The sequence below is a fragment of the Phocoena phocoena genome, chromosome X (assembly GCF_963924675.1).
Source record: "Phocoena phocoena chromosome X, mPhoPho1.1, whole genome shotgun sequence".
NCBI classification, from domain to species: domain Eukaryota; kingdom Metazoa; phylum Chordata; class Mammalia; order Artiodactyla; family Phocoenidae; genus Phocoena; species Phocoena phocoena.
This window is the reverse complement of record NC_089240.1, coordinates 84,537,431-84,557,192: the sequence shown is the minus strand read 5'-3', so window position 1 is coordinate 84,557,192 and position 19,762 is coordinate 84,537,431. Positions and strand designations below refer to the sequence as shown.

At 39.4% G+C, this 19,762-nt stretch overlaps 1 protein-coding gene across 3 annotated transcripts in view; it reads left to right on the top strand.

The window, feature by feature from the left end:
- PCDH19 (protocadherin 19) overlaps window positions 1–19,762 on the top strand; it is a 107,607-nt gene that overhangs the window by 45,162 nt on the left and 42,683 nt on the right. For 2 of the 3 annotated variants that reach the window (XM_065900832.1, XM_065900831.1), the window contains 2 exons: window positions 12,298–12,356; window positions 19,509–19,681. In XM_065900832.1, the coding sequence (XP_065756904.1) occupies window positions 12,298–12,356; window positions 19,509–19,681 (232 nt within the window). The remainder of the gene's footprint in view (window positions 1–12,297; window positions 12,357–19,508; window positions 19,682–19,762) is intronic. The other variant, XM_065900833.1, reaches the window with a different exon arrangement.

The window sequence follows — 19,762 nt, the reverse complement described above, 5'->3', positions numbered from 1 at the left end:
AAACACACTCCAGCTACGGTGTTGAATCAGCAATTAGAGAAGTTGGGTTCATGTATATATATTTTTATCTCTCATGCCAGAAAACAAGACTGTTCACTGCATTCTTTCTTTTTCTGATAGTACAGTTAGGGGGAGAATGAGATAAAATATCCTAGTAGGAAACCTCAGAAAAAAACTATTCATGATGTTGGATGGAAATTTAGTTGCAAATAGAAATGAGTATTCAAGAGAAATCAAGTTTATAACCTGATAATCAGATGGCCTGTCATTTGTCTGGAAGTTCACTTTTAGAAAGCACCTGCACATTTATTATTTTATTTGATCCTAATAACAACTCTGTAAGATAGTTAGGACAGGTGCTATTTCCATTTTATAGATTAAGAAATTGCAGATCAGAGAGGTTCAGTGATTTCTGCAAGGTCACACAGCTATTTTTACCTTGAAGGTTCTGTATTTGGAGGGTTTCTAGGACTTTTCTTTGAATAGTCTGTGTTATTTTCTAAGCTTAAAACAACCTGAAGAAACAATCACCAGGGTGACTTATGGCCCTAACTGAGCTGTGTTGACCAGGAACAAGCATTTTTTAATATGGAGACACAAAAACACAACCGTCTTTCCCTCACAAAAATTATATGTAATCTGCGTGTACCTGTGTGTGTGTTATGAATGAAGATATGACTGCACGCACCTGTTTGTACTGGTTGAACTCCAAACAAAATCTTTCTTTGTTATCAAGTAGACAGAAGTATTGGGCAGACCAGGATGAGGAGTGAGTGTGCTAGAAATGGAGAAAGAGCTGAGAAAACCATAATTCAAAAAGAGTCATGTACCACAATGTTCATTGCCACTCTATTTACAATAGCCAGGACTTGGAAGCAACCTAAGTGTCCACTGACAGATGAATGGATAAAGACAATGTGGCACATATATACAATGGAATATCACTCAGCCATAAAAAGCAACAAAATTGAGTTATTTGTAGTGAGGTGGATGGGCCTAGAGTCTGTCATACAGAGTGAAGTAAGTCAGAAAGAGAAAAACAAATACTGTATGCTAACACATATATATGGAATCTTTAAAAAAAAAAGGTTCTGAAGAACCTAGGGGCAGGACAGGAATAAAGACAGATGTGGAGAATGGACTTGAGGACACGGGATGGGGGAAGGGTAAGTGGGGACGAAGTGAGAGAGTGGTAGTTTATATATGGACATATATACACTACCAAGTGTAAAATAGATAGCTAGTGGGAAGCAGCCTCATAGCACAGGGAGATCAGCTCGGTGTTTTGTGACCACCTAGAGGGGTGGGATAGGGAGGGTGGGAGGGAGGGAGATGCAAGAGGGAAGAGATATGGGGATATATGTATATGTATAACTGATTCACTTTGTTATAAAGCAGAAACTACACACCATTGTAAAGCAATTATACTCCAGTAAAAATGTTAAAAAAAAAAAAAAGAAACCAACGCAGCCAAAATAAATAAATAAATAAATAAATTTATTTATTAAAAAAAAAAGAACATTTGGAAGACTGGCCAGGAGAAAGCTGGGGAGCAAGGACACTAAGAACTGTGTGGAGAAAGCAACATAGAAGTTACTTGTACAGGTTAAGTGGTAGGACTCCCAGGCACAGTACAGTGTTATGTTTCTGACAGCATTAAGTTTTTTTTAGACAGTTAATTTTGGAATTGTTCCTGGTTTTTGCTGCTGGGAGTCTGATGGGAGAGGGAAGGTGAGGTGTTCCCCCTCATTATTTCTTAATCTTCCTGCAGGAGGAAATTGCTCTAGTTGTGTTCACTGCCCTTGAACCTGTCATGTTCAAGCAGGCTAGGGTATTTTTTTTTCTCCCAAATAGTACATCCAGTCAGCCAGTCTTAATTACTTCTATTTCATTGCATTTCCCAGAATCCTAATGAGATGTGGCCTAGTGGTGTGAGTGCAGGACCTGCAGTGAGAAATCTTGAATTCTAGTTGCAGATGTGACACTGCTTCTCTTTAGCAGAGGGCAAGTCTCTTAACGTGTTTTGTCCTGCTGTTAATGGGGTTACTAATATTTATTTAACTTATAGTAGCAGGAGAATTAACTAGTTAATGTTGGTTAAAAGGGAAAAAAAGAAAAAAGGGCAAGTTTTTTTGTATCGTGTTCATTTCCAAATGCTAATTCTTTCAGGATGATATTGACAGGAGGCACCTGCTCTGTTGCACTTATCAAGCACCTCCTGGAAGTCTTGCTGGATGGATGAGAAGCAAAATTCTGTGCCATGACCTCTGTAGAAAATGTAGCTACCTTCAGGCCCAGTTTCTAACCTGGGTGTCTGTTTTCTGCCCATCTAAGGATATTCCTCTATCTTATGGTTTCTCCAAGGTTAAGTACATTTTTTTCTCTCTCCTGAAACTCTTTTTAAACTTTCTGTAATTCTTTGTGAAAAAGGTTTCATATACATGCAAGGTGCTTTAGTAATTGTTCTGTTGGTGCATTGCATAACTACATTACAGATTTCTGATACTCTGACAATTTCAAACTGCTCATAATATTAGCCACTTTTCAAGGTGTAATCATGGATTTACTGTGCATGGTTGCCAGCATTCTTAACGTCAGATAGTAGCCTTTTGAGTAATCTCTGTTTAAAAAATCAGGTCAAATTCCAGCCTACCCTCACCACCCCCACCCTGGCATAAAACAAGAAGGTCTGTTAGGATTTGGGAGGACAGGTAGGGGTTTTGAAAGAATGAGTAAACATTTCCATTACTTCCTTGAATCAGTACTCTTCCTATTGCTTCTCACTGATGCTTCATGAGGTGATGCCGAAGTGTAAGCTCTGTCTTGTCTCCAACACTGATTTGCTGCAATGCTTGTTTTAAGTCACTAGAAATTGGAGGTTACTGTGGATTTCCTTCAGTGCCTAATAATTTCAACAAAACCAAATGCCCTTTATTTAAACTGCAGTCATAATTAGAGGGTTGCCAATGTTAAGCAACCGATGGAGTCTGATTTTGAGAAATGTTTATTGTGCCTCATTAAATTTGAAATTAGTACTTAAGATCAGAAATAAATAATCTGTTTATATTTTGGTAGTGGATGCTGTGTGTGCACACCCTTTCCTCTATGCATCCCAGTGAACTGAGACACCCCTATGTTTGCCATGGTGGTAATCAAAATAGCTACACCAAAAGAGAACTATGGAGGATTTCATTGACGACAAACAAGAAAATGATCTATTGAGTTGCATCTAATTAGAAAACATTAATATTAGAAGCTAACACATTCACTATTTCTAAGATGGTATATAACTCGGTTGTTTTTTGTCAGCATGATCACACATTACTGGCTTCAGCAACAAGCCAATACAAGGGAAATGAATTAAGAATGGTATGCCAAAGGCTGTTACTCCTTCACTCTTAAATAAGCTTGTGGAGACAACTGGGTTTTAAGTGATGTATAATATAAATAATGAGATTGGGGCTGGAACTGGATTTGGGGGTGTTGTTTTGGCCCACAGGCACAGGGCCACCCACTGCTTTCCCTCCAAATATGAAAGTTTTTCAGCTGGCAAGGCTTGCTCAATAGAAATTGTACTCTGCAGGCAGTCAAGGCTCTGTAGCTGCTAAGTAGTAGAGAATTGAGACCAATGAAATAGAATTTAGCAGAAATGGACTAGCTCAGAGTGCTGGACCTTCTCTAAGCCAGGAGAGCTCAAAGATAGGCTGGATTCAGGAGAGCTCATACTGTGGATCCATGGGCCATTGCTTGTGGGACATCTTATATTGGTTTCTAACTGTCAGTTAGACCAGCTTTACCAAATCATAGCTTCTGAAGTTGAAGCTACCCCAGAAGTCATCACTAGTCATCTTAGGTCACCTTGTAAAGATGGTTGTAAATGCCTCTAAAGGGCAATTGAAATGGTCACCAAGGTTGCAGGGAAGAAAGTGGCTCATTCCTGGATCCTTTGGGCTATGTGACTGGGTCCTCCATCTAGGTCTGAAGAACTTTCTCCAGTTAGTGTGTGCCAAATTTTTCTTTTGTCTATCTGCTACACTATACTCTCCTGACCCACTCACTGAAAGTAGCCAAGAAAGTCATTCAGAGAAAAATAGGTATAAAGCCGGTTAATCACTTCCCTGATGTTTCCATCTTGTGTTTGCTTTCCATCTCAGTAGTAGGTAATGCCAAGAACAGTGTTCCTGGGGATTTTTCTTGTGTTTGTGACTTGTTCTAGCTGAGTCAGTATTTAACGTGGCTGTAGCACTTAACCTGTGTGTTTGTTTTCTTGGCTGTTTAAGGGGGAGAGTAACAATTGGCACCTGCTTGTGAAGTACTTTAATATTTGGGGATGAAAGGCACTCTGAGACTGCAAAATAGCTTTAATGTGTTATAGGTACATATTTGGGGATGGTGATTGGACTTCAGGGTTTGTTCCATTGGTGAATGTGGTTGATAGCTATTTACTTCTCAGGTTGAATTTTGTTTATGTGGGATGAGATAGTATGACTCATGTGATTGAGTTAGTCATTTTATTTAAACTACTTGTATCCACACCGAGGTCCTGTTGATTTTGCATTCCTGTGTAGAATAGGCATTAACTGGTTCCTCAGAGCTTTTTATAAGCAGATATTATTTTAAAGTGCACTGTGCCCCACAGAGGACTTAGAAAAGGGTCTCAGAGCCTTATACAGAAGCCTGTTCTTATCTATATAATGGGATGGTGCTTAGCCTGGTCATTCAGTAGGCTCTTTGCCTCTGAATTGCATGGATTCCTGAAGAAAGCTGCTAGGTTTCTCAAGGAGGCCTTTGTAGTAAAATTTGCACTGGGTTGCTCTTCTAAAGTCACAACTTTGACTCAATAAAAGATGAGGGTGGAGAAAAGTGATTTCCCTAAGCTGCCTTTGTCACCTCTAGGTAGTCTGACCACATCAATGGTGCCAGTGGAATTTTAGCAGTGATGACAAAAGGCCACCAAGAGGGGAACTCTTTCAACTTGAGTTGGATGTTAACTAAATGGGCTGTGTTTCCCACTGATAGCCCTGTCCTGAAAGCCATTGGAATCCTAGAGTTCCCTTCCACATGCAGAAAAGTAGCTGCCACGCTGTCAGTCTGTGGCTCAGAAGTCTACAGATAAGGCAAAGCCTTATCTTATCACAGAAATTTTATCTACCCCTGGTTTGGAAACAGTATCATGTGTCACTACTGCCATTCCCAGAGATATGGCAGGACTGATGGATGATGGGCAGGAAGCACCTAACTGTGGCATCTTATCTTTGGCAGTTATATCCAGACTACTGTGTATAAGGTCATAGTTGAAAGTGAGGACAGAGAACAAACTGTAACTACAGAAGACAGTGGGCAGGATAGATACTTTCTGAAGAAACAAGACCACCTTGGACTAATAGAATTGGTCACCTGCTTTAACTGCAATAAGAAGCTTCATTCTAAACCTCTTCCATTTATTCTCTGGTCTTTCATGGATGGATTCATTACATGAGTGCTTGCTAAGTGTCCAGCATTGTGGCAGTGACACTTCAAATGAAAGCTTCCAATCCAGTTGGAGGATGAACTGACATGCTACACACTGAAGTAATCATAGAACCTGAGGAAATTCATAACTACATCACACAGTCTGTACACTAAGTGCTGAGAACATGCTAAACTATGTGGGATGATCAGGGATGTAGACATATTAGAAATGAAGGAAATGAGATATGAGGGAAATAGAGGACTTGTGTTGGATGACTGCTTAGCTAAAGATTTAATTTAGATTTATTGCTAAATGTAACAGGGAACCACTGAAAGGGTTCTTTGAGGCCTTGCAAAGAGAGATGCTGTGATGAAAATAGTGGGTGAGGAATATTATCCACATAACGTTTTGCAAAATGGACTAGAGGAAAAGGCAAATGGAACTGAAGAAATAGTGTCACAAGGTGATGAAAGCTGTTGAAGTAGAGCCAAAAGGACGTATACACATGCTATTTCTAAGAACTTCATAAGTTTTATAACTCATTTGATAGGAGAGGGATGTAGTTTGTATTTGTGATATGGGTTTGTACATGTAACAAATATAAAGGCCAAATCCGCCTATGTGCATCACCTACTACCATCAAGCCACTAGGATGCTACTTAGTTCCATAAAGTTGCAGTGTAATTCTCAAAGTTGCACTCCATAGCCTCTGTACAAGCATATGCATGTGTCTGCAGGTGTATGTGCCTTTGTGTGTGTGTGTTTCATGTTTTTCTGAATGGCCGACATTTTAACCATCCCCAGCAAGAGGTCTATCAATTTGTGACCTCCTTACCGGTACAGCCTGTATCTTTTTTTCATCCTCAGGGTTTGGTGCATGTGTTTTGAATGGATGAATGAATAGATGAATCAGTGCGTGAACAAGACCCATTTTGTTTTAGAATCCTACAATTTGAGGGGGCTCAAAGGGAACATTGGCATCATTTGGGTTATTCTCTTCATTTCCTAGATAGATAAATTAAGGCTTTAAGAGGAATCAAGTGATTTATTCAAGGCCATCAACGAGTCAGTGACAAACATGAGGAGGGAATTCAGGTCACCCCACTACACCACCTTGCTTACTAAAGTCAAACCGCGTGTGTGTGTGTGCATGTGTGCGCGCATGTGTGTGCATGAGAATTAGTGCTGGTGTGTACATAGGCATGGCTAGTGGAAGTTTATTTAGCTTGTTTTCCAGTTCAGGGTAAATATGAGCTTTCTAGTGATGGCAGCTCTGGGGATGGTGCCTTTTGTTCCATCTTTACTAATTCCTCCTCCAGCTTTTGTTGTCTGGATGGATGTCTTTGAATATACATTCTAACTGGAGGCATGTTGACTTTGTTTTTATATAGAATTTACATTTTAATTTTTATGTGTTGAGGATAGTAAGGAGGAAAAAGCCATTTTTCAATTCATTTTCTAAAAATGCCTTTGTGAGGAGATGCCATTTGAACATCTAAAGCAGCAAGCGCTTTTAGAAAAAGGTTATGCGTCTTATCATTATTGATCAAGAACCAGCATTTAAAAATCATTTTGCTGTGCATCTGATTTAGGATTCCAGTTTTCCTATTTGTATTGATAAGATGACTGAGTGAAAAATTAAAAAGAATTAGTTAGCAGATCGCAGTTTTAATGATTTTCAGTTTGATGGGACTTTTAAAGTGTAATTTAAAATGGCTGTTCATTTTCAAATGAAAACCTTAAGGTTTGATGAATCTCTTGTTTTCATCTCAGCATCTGTAACCTTTTTTAACTTTGTAGCATGACCTGGGGATTTGTGCCGCTGGGCAAATATTCTAGTCCTGGATATCTGCATTTGTTGGGCTTGTTTCTCCTTAGGGCTGAAGTCTCTCCTGGTGATAAATGTGGTGCTGAGAGAGTCGCAGTCACTCTTCCAGAGACTAGGGCACAACTTAGTGAACTGTGAAAGTAATGCAAAATGACAGTTAAAGTAGGGCATTCTGGTACCTTGGGGGCCTGACAAAGTGGAAGTATTTGACTTCAGATGTGCCAGACTCATTAACATAATAACATACTACCCACCCCAAAGTCTCTCTAGAAACCTCCCATATCCAGAAAGGAGCTACAAGTAGAAAGTAGTTAGCAAAGAAGGCTCCTGAGCAGGTAAAAAAACAAACAACAACAAAACCCAAAACATTACACAGAAGTCCCTATAGTAAAGATCACATCATTTCCCTCTCAGAAAAACATCTCAGCTCTCTATCCAGAACTTAACTCTCATTTTCTAGACTGTTCTAATAATTATATAGTTTCCAAGACAGCAGAGTGGAAATATCAAACTTGAAACAGAAGAGGAGCTGCTTTTGATATACTAATAGTACTGAGAAGTAACAATATTGAGTGTTTTATAGCAAGTTGGTGGGAGACATATGTTAAAAATTAAAGGTAAGAACTCAAAAAACACAGTGCTTTGGGGTCAGTGAGTGTACAGGCAAAACCTGCACGGTACAGTGATTTATGTTTAGAAAGGTTCTTCTAAGGAACCAATAAGGAACTGTGTGATAACTTTCAAAAAGTAGGCAGAATGGGTAGGATTTTAAATCAAAGTTTTAGTCCTTAGAGGAGAAAGCACTAAGCTATCTAAAAAACTGTGCTATCCAGGGGCTTCCCTGGTGACGCAGTGGTTGAGAATCCGCCTGCCAATGCAGGGGACACGGGTTCGTGCCCAGGTCCGGGAGGATCCCACATGCAGCGGAGCAACTAGGCCTGTGAGCCATGGCCGCAGAGCCTGCGCGTCCGGAGCCTGTGCTCTGCAACGGGAGAGGCCACAACAGTGAGAGGCCCGCGTACTGCGAAAACAAAAAAACAAAAAACCAAAAAAAAAACCCCTCTGCTATCCAGAAGTATTTATTCTTTAGGTTTTCAGAAAATCAAGATTTTATTAAACCTAAACAACGTAAGAAGTCTGCTCTCAGTGAATCCTAGGATAAGGAATTCTAATTAGAGAAGGGATTTGGGAGAAATATATTAAATGATAGGAAAGTGACTCTTATTTACCACTGAGACAGAAAATAAAAGTTTGCTCTAGACCCATTTATTTTTCTAATGTCAAAATTTAGGTTTTTCAGAAACAAATATTCTTGTCTCTTTGTTGTGTTCCTGTGTTAACTTGGCTGTCTCATTAGAGATGGGGACATTTCCTAGTGAAATTAATGTGACATTTAGAGAAAATTTCCCCTCTCAAATGTTTTATGTTATTTGCCATTTAGAATACTTAGAGAGGGGATTGAAATAATGTCAAGCAAATTTTGATTAAATAAGGCTAACCAGGAGCCAATACATTCATGCAAAAAAGAAAAGCTCTTCTATTATTTCTTAAAAAGTGTATTTCTGTTGTCATTCTTTATCTTCTATTGAGATCACCTTGGCAGATAATCTGACAAAAGAGATCCATCTTCTAAACAGCTGAGCTTGCCTTAGAAAACACAGCACATCAGGTCAAAGCCTGTGGTCCATCTTTTGCTCAGGAGAGTTCTCCACTCTGGATGTCTGTTAGAATTACCTGGGAAGCTTTTTAAAAAAATACTAATGCCTGGGCCCCATTCCGTGCCAATTACCTCAGAATCTCTTGGAGTGGGACCTTCACAACAGTATTACAAAAAAAAAAATTCCCTAGTTGATTCTAATGTGCAGTTAGGGCTGAGAATCACCGGCTTAAGGCATGCAAACTATTCATTAAGAAAAGATTATTTCCTTCTTCAGGGTGGTCTGAGTCTCATTGTTTGCTCTACCTGAAGTGTGAAAAAATTTTGCTCTTTCAATGCACAGGAGTTGGGTTTGAGCACACGCCTTGGATCAGTATGAGCAAGAACACTTGATGTTAGTATACCCTGACCCATAAAAGGCCATCTATGGCCAGTTAGCTCTGTTGTTTGGATTATAGTTCTAATGAGGCCAGAATAGTGTATCCTACCCAATTAGAATAATTCTGTTGCATACATTGTTTCCATAACGCTAACCAAGCTGCCTCACAAAGAAACCTGATGCTGATTAAAGAGGCAAAAGACAATGGATGACTCAGCATAGTACGATCCATTATGGGAAAATCAGTTCTAGTAACCTGCCTCATGAACAGTACTTCTAATTGCATGAGGGTGCAGCATGAGCCATCTGTCCATTATGGTTGGTGCTGGTTTGGGGAATGGAGTATTTACATTTGAAGGCCAGGACCCACGAGAATGGGAGGGGGGTTTACTCTTTTAGACTAAGAAAAAGGAGAAAGATAGGAAGGTGATAAGCTTCAATGATACTCTCCTACCTACAGTGGCAGATCATGGCTGGCTTTTCTGCCCAGGTTAACCCATCTGTATATCACAGCAAGGGAAAGAGGATTGTTAAGGTTTCCATAAGCAAGCCTTTTAGACCTGTGTCCTCTTTAAACTCAGTGCCTGTGAGTGGGAATCCTCAAGGTGAGATATATTATTCCATTAGGACCAAGAAGTAGTACAGTCACCAGGGATAAATTTGTATGGTTTTGCTTATTTGCCCAGAGTTCTGGCACCATGCCTGGAGGTCACATCTCCACAGGGCTCCATATTTGATGCACAGTGTGCACAGATTGGACACCCTCATATGCAAGTCTATGTAAAATATTCTACTTGAAAACTGGCTTCTTTAACATGACAATATCTTGGGATGTTGCTCATGCTTTCCCTGCAAAGCCAGTATCCTCTTTTCTTTTACATCTGTTTCTCTATCTATTAACTTTCTTGAAAAAATGATTTTGGAAGTTTGGAGGCTGAGATGGAATGTATGCACATTACTCTTTTATTGCCTGAATGTGGTCAAATCCCTGCTCCTACTCAGGGATCCAGGTTCTGTAGAAAGCAGAGGATAAGGGTTTCCATCATTCCCACCATGAGTCATGATAAATGCACTTGAAATTCCCCTTTGGATTTGTGTTCTATTATGCCTATTTTATAGAGGAGTAAAATGAGACACATAGAAATTAAGTAATTTGTCCCGGTTGTACAAACTAATAATTAAAACTCCTGAGTGCTTAATCAATTCCCTGTTTTATTTGGACAGAATGCTTTTGGGGGGGGTGGTTAGGAGATTTCCACTTATTAAATTATATATTGTACTGAATATCATAGAAAAGCACATTTACCCAACATCATTTTTGCATTTTATGTTGGTATAAAAATCAGTTCAAGAAGTGTTTGTTGGTTGACTGACTGATGGACAACCTCTTCCAGCATTGTATTCCCCATGCACCTTCAAGTTTGCTTCCTCCTTCTGTAATTATGTTTGCAACAATTTCAGCCTCCATTTTCTTATGAACAAATTAGAAATGAACTGACCCTTTTGATTTTCACTCTCCCAATCCATTCCTTCCAACAGCACAAAAACTTACTTGTGGTTTTCATTAAAGGGGATTTTATCCTCTAGATAAAAGCAGTGTGGGTGGATATTATACAGCTCATCTTCAAATAAGGGGCATGTGGAGGGCATGGGCATGCCTGAGTAAGTACAGGGCAGTGATGGGATTTAGTTTTCTTCTCCATATGTTCTTCCTTCTTTCTCTCACCTACTCTCCACCCCCATGCCCACTTACTCTAGATACTTAGGGTCCCTATCCTGACTATTGGCTATTTGGTGCTCATGTGGTAGTTAGATCTGCTATCATCTGTCCTGTTTTCCCCTCTACCAAATTCTGAGCTCCTTGAAACATAAAGCTGCATCTAAGAGCCTAGCGACAGTAGTCATCGGAAAGGAATGTACTATTTTGTTAGCTCGACAGCTATTGTGTTTCCTTTCCCAGGCACTTTCAGTTGAAGTGATTTCAGAAGGCCCTAAGGAATGGTGAGAATGGTGAGAATTTCTGGTAGACTGGCAGGAGAGTGGAGGAGATGTGTTTGGACATTTTTCAGTTTATACAATGGTTCAAGGAGAGTAGTGCTTTAGTGTTAGAGGTAAGATCCACTTTACTGGACTTTCAGTTACTTCAGTGTTGACTTTTCCCTGTGTTCCCCCTTCTAAGGCTGCCCCCCCTTCATTCCACCCCCAACCTCTGGATGCTCATCAGCTGTTAGCCCATCTCTTTCATCTGACAGGTATTCTGCATTTGCTTTTGTAAAACCATTGTTCAGGCAGTCTGTTGTAACCAGATTAGACAGTGGTGTTTTAATGATAGGAACGTGCTATGATAGGTTTGCTTGCAAACTTCATGTTTCACATGAAAGGCTTTGGCACCCCCTGTGGACTGCCCTTCATCCCGTTTTAGGCATAATACTTGTTTGCCTTTATGTCTGTGATAAAACGAAGGCCTTCCTGTATAACCAGTGCTGAGCAAAATGTCTTAAAACAAAGGGAAGTGCAGTTTAAATCCACAGTGATTACCTTGCTTGCATTTCCATATCTATGGAATACATATTTTAACATGTTAATTATCTACTACTAATAAAAATACCTTTGAACTTCCAGTCAATTTGATGGGCACAGAATTGTGTCCACTGGGGAATGGGAAGCAATTAGTTTCTGTAAAGATTTTGGGTCATGCTGTATCTTCCCTAAGTGGTTGCATGGTCAGTAGCCAGGCATATTCTAGGGGATGTTTGTGTCAAGTTCATCTTCATCTGCCTGGGAGAGCTGCCTCCACAGAGCCCCCAGGGCCCCAAGGAGGTGGCAGGCATTCGTCAGGCTGTTGCCCCACTATGGCCTTAGTTTCTGATTCATTCATTGCCTCTTGCCCAGTAGAAAAATTCCTCCTAAGCAGGAGAGTTTAGCTCTTTTCATGAGCCATCTCTGTAACCTTTTTAATCTTTTTTTTCCCCCCACTGCAGACTGAAAACTATTCTTTTGACTCCAACTATGTGAACAGCCGAGCCCATTTAATCAAAAGGTATGTTGGTTTGCTTGCCTATTTCTACAACTAAGCTTGATTTAATATAAAAAGCAAAAAGATTAAGTATTTTTAATGGTGCCGTTTTCAGATTTTGAAATGAAAATACCTATCTGTTTATTGTAGAAAATTAGGAAAATTCAGAAAAGCATTAAAAAAAACTAAGTAAAAATCACTGGTAATTCCGCCACCTAGAATCACTGTCGACATTTTATCATGTTTATTTACATAACTGTATACAGAAATAATTAACAAAATAAAAAAAATTGGGGTCATATTAAAATACAGCTTTATGTGATGATTAAGAAATCTAATATTAAAATTTTCTCCTGTGGAACTTCTAGGGAATTTCAGCATGGCTGTTATTTTGACAACTTTGAAATCATTTTAAGGCTATTTTAATGACAGATGAACTAATTCCTTATCTTTAAAGAACTTTATAGATGAGAGAGGGAAAGAAAAGGTATTTGCCTAATTCAATAAATCTTGAAATAGAAGTATTTCAAATGAAGCGTTCAAAGTTGAGATTTGTGTGAATGGTTGGTCATAACTCAGTTATCCATGGAGCCACAATGTATGTGAATACAGAGCTGAATACTGCCAAGGAAGATTTCTATCTGGTGCGGTGGGCACTGAGGTGCACAAGGCAGGCAAGACAAGGGGTTCAGGGAGTCCTCTAAGGAGAGAACTTGTGCAGAAAAATTGGTACTGACCATTCAGACGATGCCTTTATTACTGTTTGATGCAGATATCCTCTTGAATGGTCCAGTGGTTATTCTGCAGCTAAAATTGAACTCTGTGTGTGATTGTTAAAATAATAGAAATGAAATAGAGAAGCAAGCAGGGTATGTTAGAGCTGCAGTAGAGAAGATCTGAAAATTCTATTATTTGCTGGCTCTAATTCCATAAATTTACATCACCAGAAGTGTAGGATTCAAGGAATAAACTAGTTTGTTGTACAAACAGCTTTAATTCAGATCTAATTTAATTCACGATGCTGCAGTAACCCCTGAAAACATGCTAGGTTTATCTGTATCGGTCTGGAATCGCTTGTGACCTTAAGTGTCGATCGTTAATTATCTGAAAATGGATAGCCCAGTATTAACAGTCATAGCATTGTTTGGAAGTTTTTGAGGGGTTGGGAGGAATTCATTTTGAATATTTTCTTGGCCTACAGAATAAAAGCAGGAAGGGGAGGAATTCAAAATTATCCGACTGATCTATTAGGAGGGAAAAAGCCCTCTTTTTTGTGCACTTATTAGAGTAACCACAGCAGAAATTTGCTTTCTTCCTGCTTCAGAACTGTTATTTCATAGCTCCTTTTTTAAACTTCTGGTAAAAACAGCGACTTACCTTATCCTCATAGATCCCTTGGGCTAGCTCTGGGTACCCGGGGATTCTACGACCAGGTTAAACTAATAGCATAAGCCGGATTTTCACAGCATGGCAGAAAGCTAAGACTCCTGGGGACCCTCACCATCTTAGGTCAGACCTGAATATCCAATGCACAAGGCAAACTGATGAGATGAAAACTTATGTTCGAACATTTAGCTGTCGGGACACATGTATTTCCACAGCAGCTTTGGGACTCACTTGAACTTCTGATTTTGATTAATTACTTTATATGTTTTTGTTTGCACACACAGACACACAAAAGGCACAACCTGGACTCAATAGGATCTCAGTGGAAAAATCTCCTGATGTTGCCTGAAATCAAAGATAGTGGCTTTTTACCAGGGACAACCTTGATTAAGAGGAAACATCTGAAAGCTCAGGGACACATGCATTTTTGCCAGGTTCTGTTTTTGGAACCCTGAGGGCTTTAGAAAACCACAAAGGCCTTGGAATTTATAGGATCAATTGAATTTAGACAAATCACAATACCTGGAAAGACACAGGGAATCTTGTGTGCTATGCTTTTTGGGGGGACTAACTATTTTAAATGTAAAATGTGTGGAAAATGTTAAGAGAGTAGTGACTAGGTGATAAAACCACACAAAACATGTTCAAATAGCTCACAGTGATGTTTGAAAGGCGTTTCGCTGTATGTGGTTTCTTGAGGATCCATTTACATGCATGGAAAAAGCTCCTGGCCAGGACATTCTGAATCTGATTATCAGTTTTAATTTTATTATCAAGTCCTTGTTTCTTTAAATGCCAATCCAATTTCAGGCCAACCTTGAGAACTTCTTTTCCTATCCATTTTTTCTTCCTCTATTCACTTTCTACCCATCCAAGGATGCTTCTTGGACCCTTCTTTTTAGCATTCTCCAGCAGTTATTAACTGTCTTACACTCAGACTTCTTTTTTTCTCTCATCTGTCTACCTAGGGTAAACCAAAGGAAAGCCAGAGGGCAAGGGGGTTCTCCTAGCACAAATCAAGGTTGAGAAGGGTGAAGAGTAGATCTGGAAGGGTAACAGAAGATATATGGCACATTCGCCCATAATCTTCTGCACTGAGTAATCTAGCAATATATTTCTGTAGTTGTTTTTTTTCAGAACGTCACCTGTAACCTGCAGGTATACCCAAGGTTTATGTCAGAGTCTAGATTAACAAGCCAAGACAGTTAGGAGTTTTTCTGGATGGATTTCCTTCCTGCTATGTTTGTTTCCTTGCTGTCATCTCAGCAAGGAAAGCCAGCAGTGCTACTTTGTCCCTGCTGCAACACTCTTTCCTCATGCCAGTTTTCTGTGCTGCTGTCTGATACCTGCTTCTACAGTGCTTTTTGAGCAATATCAAGCAGTGCATGTGGCTATAGCTCAAAGAAAATAAAACAGGAAATGAATATGGTACTGAAGCAGTGTGGGGAAAAAAATGAGCATTGGCTCCTAAACCATGCATAGTGCTTTCCTTTTCCACCCAAATTGTCCTGGGGTTTTGCAGCACCTGGTATGGTGCCTTGTCTATAACAAATGCTGGTACATGTTTATTGAAGGAATGGAGGAAAAAAGTTGAAAAAAACGCCTCAGCATTTTTCCATTGAAAACTAGCATTAAATGTTCCCTTAAACCTGCAATTTCTGTCCTTTTATGTGCATTAGAATCTCCTGGGAGGCTTGTTAAATGCAGAGTCTCTAGCTCCATCCCTGGAGAATCTCCAGTTTTCACAGGTTCCCAAGGTGATTGTGATACAGGTGGTCTAGGAACCACTCTGGGATCTTCCTTATGTTTCTTAAATATAGTTTCCCTTCTCTTTTGACTTTCACTCTTTTCTCATTCTCAGAAGGTATTTCCTGGGTATGTGGTGTGACCTACTAGGAAGATAAGACCTGTTTCCTTTCAGATTTTTTTGTCTTTTGGAAAGATTTCCAATATTTTAAAGGGTAAATATGGGTCAGAATGTTATTAATGATCATTCATCAAGAATTTTATGAGTAACTATTGTGTGCAGAATCTTGTTCTAAGTTTTCTCAGACAAACTTGTCCCTCTGTTGGCCACCAGAGCAAGTAATAGAAACATTTGTATTTACAATACCATTGCAAAAAGAACCCTAATTTATTGTCCCACAAAAGTTGGTTTACAAGTTGTTCATCTCCCAAGAAGTACACAGGTAATAAAGCAAGTGGAATCAGCATTTTTTATGCCTGGCATAAATTGTTATTTGTTTTGGGTGAGTGGCCATTTACCAGGCTGTTTTACAATTTGCAGCATCTTACTTACTGTCTTAAACTGCCTTACAGAAATCCATTCATTAAGCCACTAAATGTCCTTACAGGATGAGAGAGAGAAAGTGGTACTTAGAGAGTAAGTGGTACTTAGTTTGTCAGATGGGCAAACTGAGCTTTAAACAAGTTAACTATTCTAAGGTTTGGAGGAGGGGGTTAATACTCCTTGCTTTTTCTTTAGAGAATATATGACTTATTCTCTCCTTACCAGTCCCTTAAGTCCTAGTAGCCAATTCTTCACTATTTTATTATTTCTCTTCTTTCTACCTAAAAAACCAAAAGCTCCGAGGTGGTTTATAATATTTAGATGCATATAAAAACGATGATCAAAAATTTAAAAGACAGATCCAAAACCAATTACAAGAAGCTAAATAGAGATCCCTGGCATGTAACTCACTGCAATTAAACATTATATTTTCCTTGAAGCTTTTGAGAAGCCAAGACAGAAAGGTAAGTATACCAGAGCGTGTCATTCTCATTTTTTAATAAAGGAAGGACACACATTTGACAGGAGAGTTTTTTTCCTGTCCCTGAATTTTAGAAGAAATTAACATAGTGGACAATGTCTGACTATAGTTTATAGAAGATATTATTTATATATACATTTCCTATATCAATCCTATAAAAAGACTATGGACATAATATTTAATGGTAACTCAATGAAAGCATTACCATATATGGGAGTAATGATCATATTAAACAATAACCATTTACTGAGCATTTGTGTATACCTGGTACTTCATGTGAACTATCTCATTGAGTCCTCAAAGTGGCCTCTTGAAAGAGGTTTTAGCAAATGCATTTTATTATTTTTTTAAGTTTTTTCTTTTTCTTTCTTTTTTTTTAAAAATTGGAGTATAGTTGATTAACAATGATGTACTTAGTTCCCCAACAAGGGATTGAACCTGGGCCCTTGGCAGTGAAAGCATGGAATCCTAACCACTGGACCGCCAGGGAATTCCCAGCAAATGCATTTTACAGACAAGGAAGTCTAGGCACCAAGACATTAGCTATCAGGCCCAGGTTCCCATAGATGAAGTGGCAGATTATGGATTATCACTTGTTCTAATGACTCTAAGTTCAGTGCTCTTTCCACTACAGTCAGGAAATCTAATATGCTACAGGAATAGAGTTTAAAGAACCTAGAGCAGTGGTTCTCACCTGGGAGTGATTTGGCAAAGTCTGGAGACATTTTTGGTTGTAACTTCTGGGAGGGGCACTACTGGCATCTAGTGGGTAGAGGCCAGGGATGCTGCTAAATATCCTACAATGCACAGGACACCCCCCCCAACCCACAACAAAGAATTATGCATCCCAAAATATCAATGGTGCCAAGGTTGAGAACCTTGCTCTAAGGAATGGTTAATTGCATTGTCCTTCTTCTACACCCCTCACCATCGTATGTCTCAAGCAAGTTTTAGCAACTGCTGAAATGCAGTCAATTCAGGGTTGAATTCTGTGATTTAAGGTAACAATTTTGCATTGTGGATTAAAGAAATTTTCACATGCTTCAGATAGCAGAAATGCAGGTCAAAAAATTATTTGTTATAAAAATGTAGGAACCAGTAATACCATCCAGGCAGGTTTCCTTTCTCCTGAGGTGCAGGGGTGCATGTGGGCAGGACCAGATTTTTTTCTAAAAAACAAACTTTGAATCTGTTCATGCTGTGTGATTAGTATTTACAGGAAGCCTCCAAATCTGTGCCATAAAACTAGTGGTGACATACTTTAAAGCATGTGTTTCCATTTGGTCTTAATGACCATAAAAGACTCATAAGATGATTGATTTTTGAATAGGACTGCATCCTGGTGGGTCCATAGGGCTGAGTAGCTGCATGACATAATTTGGAGGAGGTGAGTGAGTTGGCCTATTGAGTGATTTTAGTTTTAATACAGTTGATGCTCAGTTATTCTTTCTGAAAATAATTAGCAAACAGGTCAATGCTTCACCCCCTTCTGCCCTTCATTTTCTGACAATTATGGCTTTCCAGTTACTGCCCTTTTGGTCTTTTCCTTTTCATATTCAGGGCAGCAAGCATTCTACATCTAGGTTGGTCATATGTTAAAAATCTGCTGTGATTTCCTTTCGACCAAGTGTGGAGATTGACAATGTAGCCATTGTGTCCATGGCATAGCTCTTCATCGTATGTACTGAATGTTCTTATCAAAGCTTCAGAGAGCCAGGCCTGTGGATGTTCAAGGTTGAGCAGATCAAGCGAGTTTGCAGTGTCATCTCCACAGGGCTCCCTTTTCAGAGGTAGAGTAGGTCTGTTGAGACTTGTCCTAATTCACAAGCCTGCCACTCTCCCTTGTTGAGACAACAACACATTTTCTTGAGTATGCCTTTGCAGCTTCCTCACTGACTAGGGAATGGATTCCCTATTCACTAGGTATTTCAGATGCATAATTTATGGTCCATGGTGGAGCACAGCTGCAGATTCTGTCAGGACACACAAAGTATTAGACATAGCAGATGGGGCCTCTATGGATGTACTTAATGTATTGTTCTCTATTTCGTGAGAAATGGTGTGGGGATTTTGGGTAGTATGCTTAGTGCATTGAATGGTGGATTGATTTAATAGGTGCAAGAAAAATTTACACACAAAGTCTTGAGCTGCAAGTTGCCATGTTCTTAGCATAGCTACACTCACAGTTTCCTTAGAGTTCACTCTCTGGTTCTCACTTTTGTCTTACTTTCCATGCACGAAGGCTCTCTTCTTCTCAGCTCCTACCTCTCCTCTTTTTCTTTGACTCTATCCCTCAACCTTTCTCAGTTAAAACTGACCTGAGTTCTCTGATCCTGATAACCCTTTCTATTTGAATTGCATTACCTCAATTTCTTCCACTTTCATTTTCACAGTTGGTTAGTAGATATCTTTGGAGAGGTAGTATACATAGTGTTTAAGGGTCCAGGCTCTGCAGCTAGACTGCCTGGGTTTGGTCTTAGATCTGCTACATTTTAACCAGCTATGTGACCTTGGACAAGTTATTTAACTTCCATGTGCCTCTCTTTTCTTCACCTGTAAATGTGAATATTAATAGCACCTGTCTCTTATAGAGTTGTGATTATTAAAATAGTTAACTCATGTCAAGCACTTAGAACAGTGCCTCATGCACAGTAATCCCTCAGTAAACATTAGCTGTTATTATTTTAATTTGATTATATAAGAAGAGAAAAAAACCTTCTGAGATGATGATATTTTTTGCAGGTGGTTGTTTCAGAGTTGTAGCTTCTTCCGCCTCGCCAGTAGTGATGCAATGAAGATAAGTGAATGAAAGTATTAGCTGCATCAGCATCCAGTAGTGGGACCCTCTCTACAATGTTAAGTTCCGTGATCTTTAAACAGAAATTTCTCTTCCTCCTGCCCTGTTGGACAATCCAGTTACTGTTGGCCTCACCACAGAGCTGACATCATCCTAGCTCTGAAAGAGTTTTAAAAATCAGATCTATCACAGTTATAAATTATCATTCTTTCTTTAACCCAGCAGCTCCACCTTCAAGGACTTAGAGGGCAACAGCCTGAAGGATAGCGGCCATGAGGAGAGTGACCAGACCGACAGTGAGCATGATGTCCAGCGAAGCCTGTATTGTGACACTGCTGTCAATGATGTGCTGAACACCAGCGTGACCTCCATGGGATCTCAGATGCCTGACCATGGTAAGGGCTGATAGGCTGTAAGTTGCAATCATAGATTCCAAAGAACCCAGGATGTTTGGAGGCTCACTGCATTACTTTACT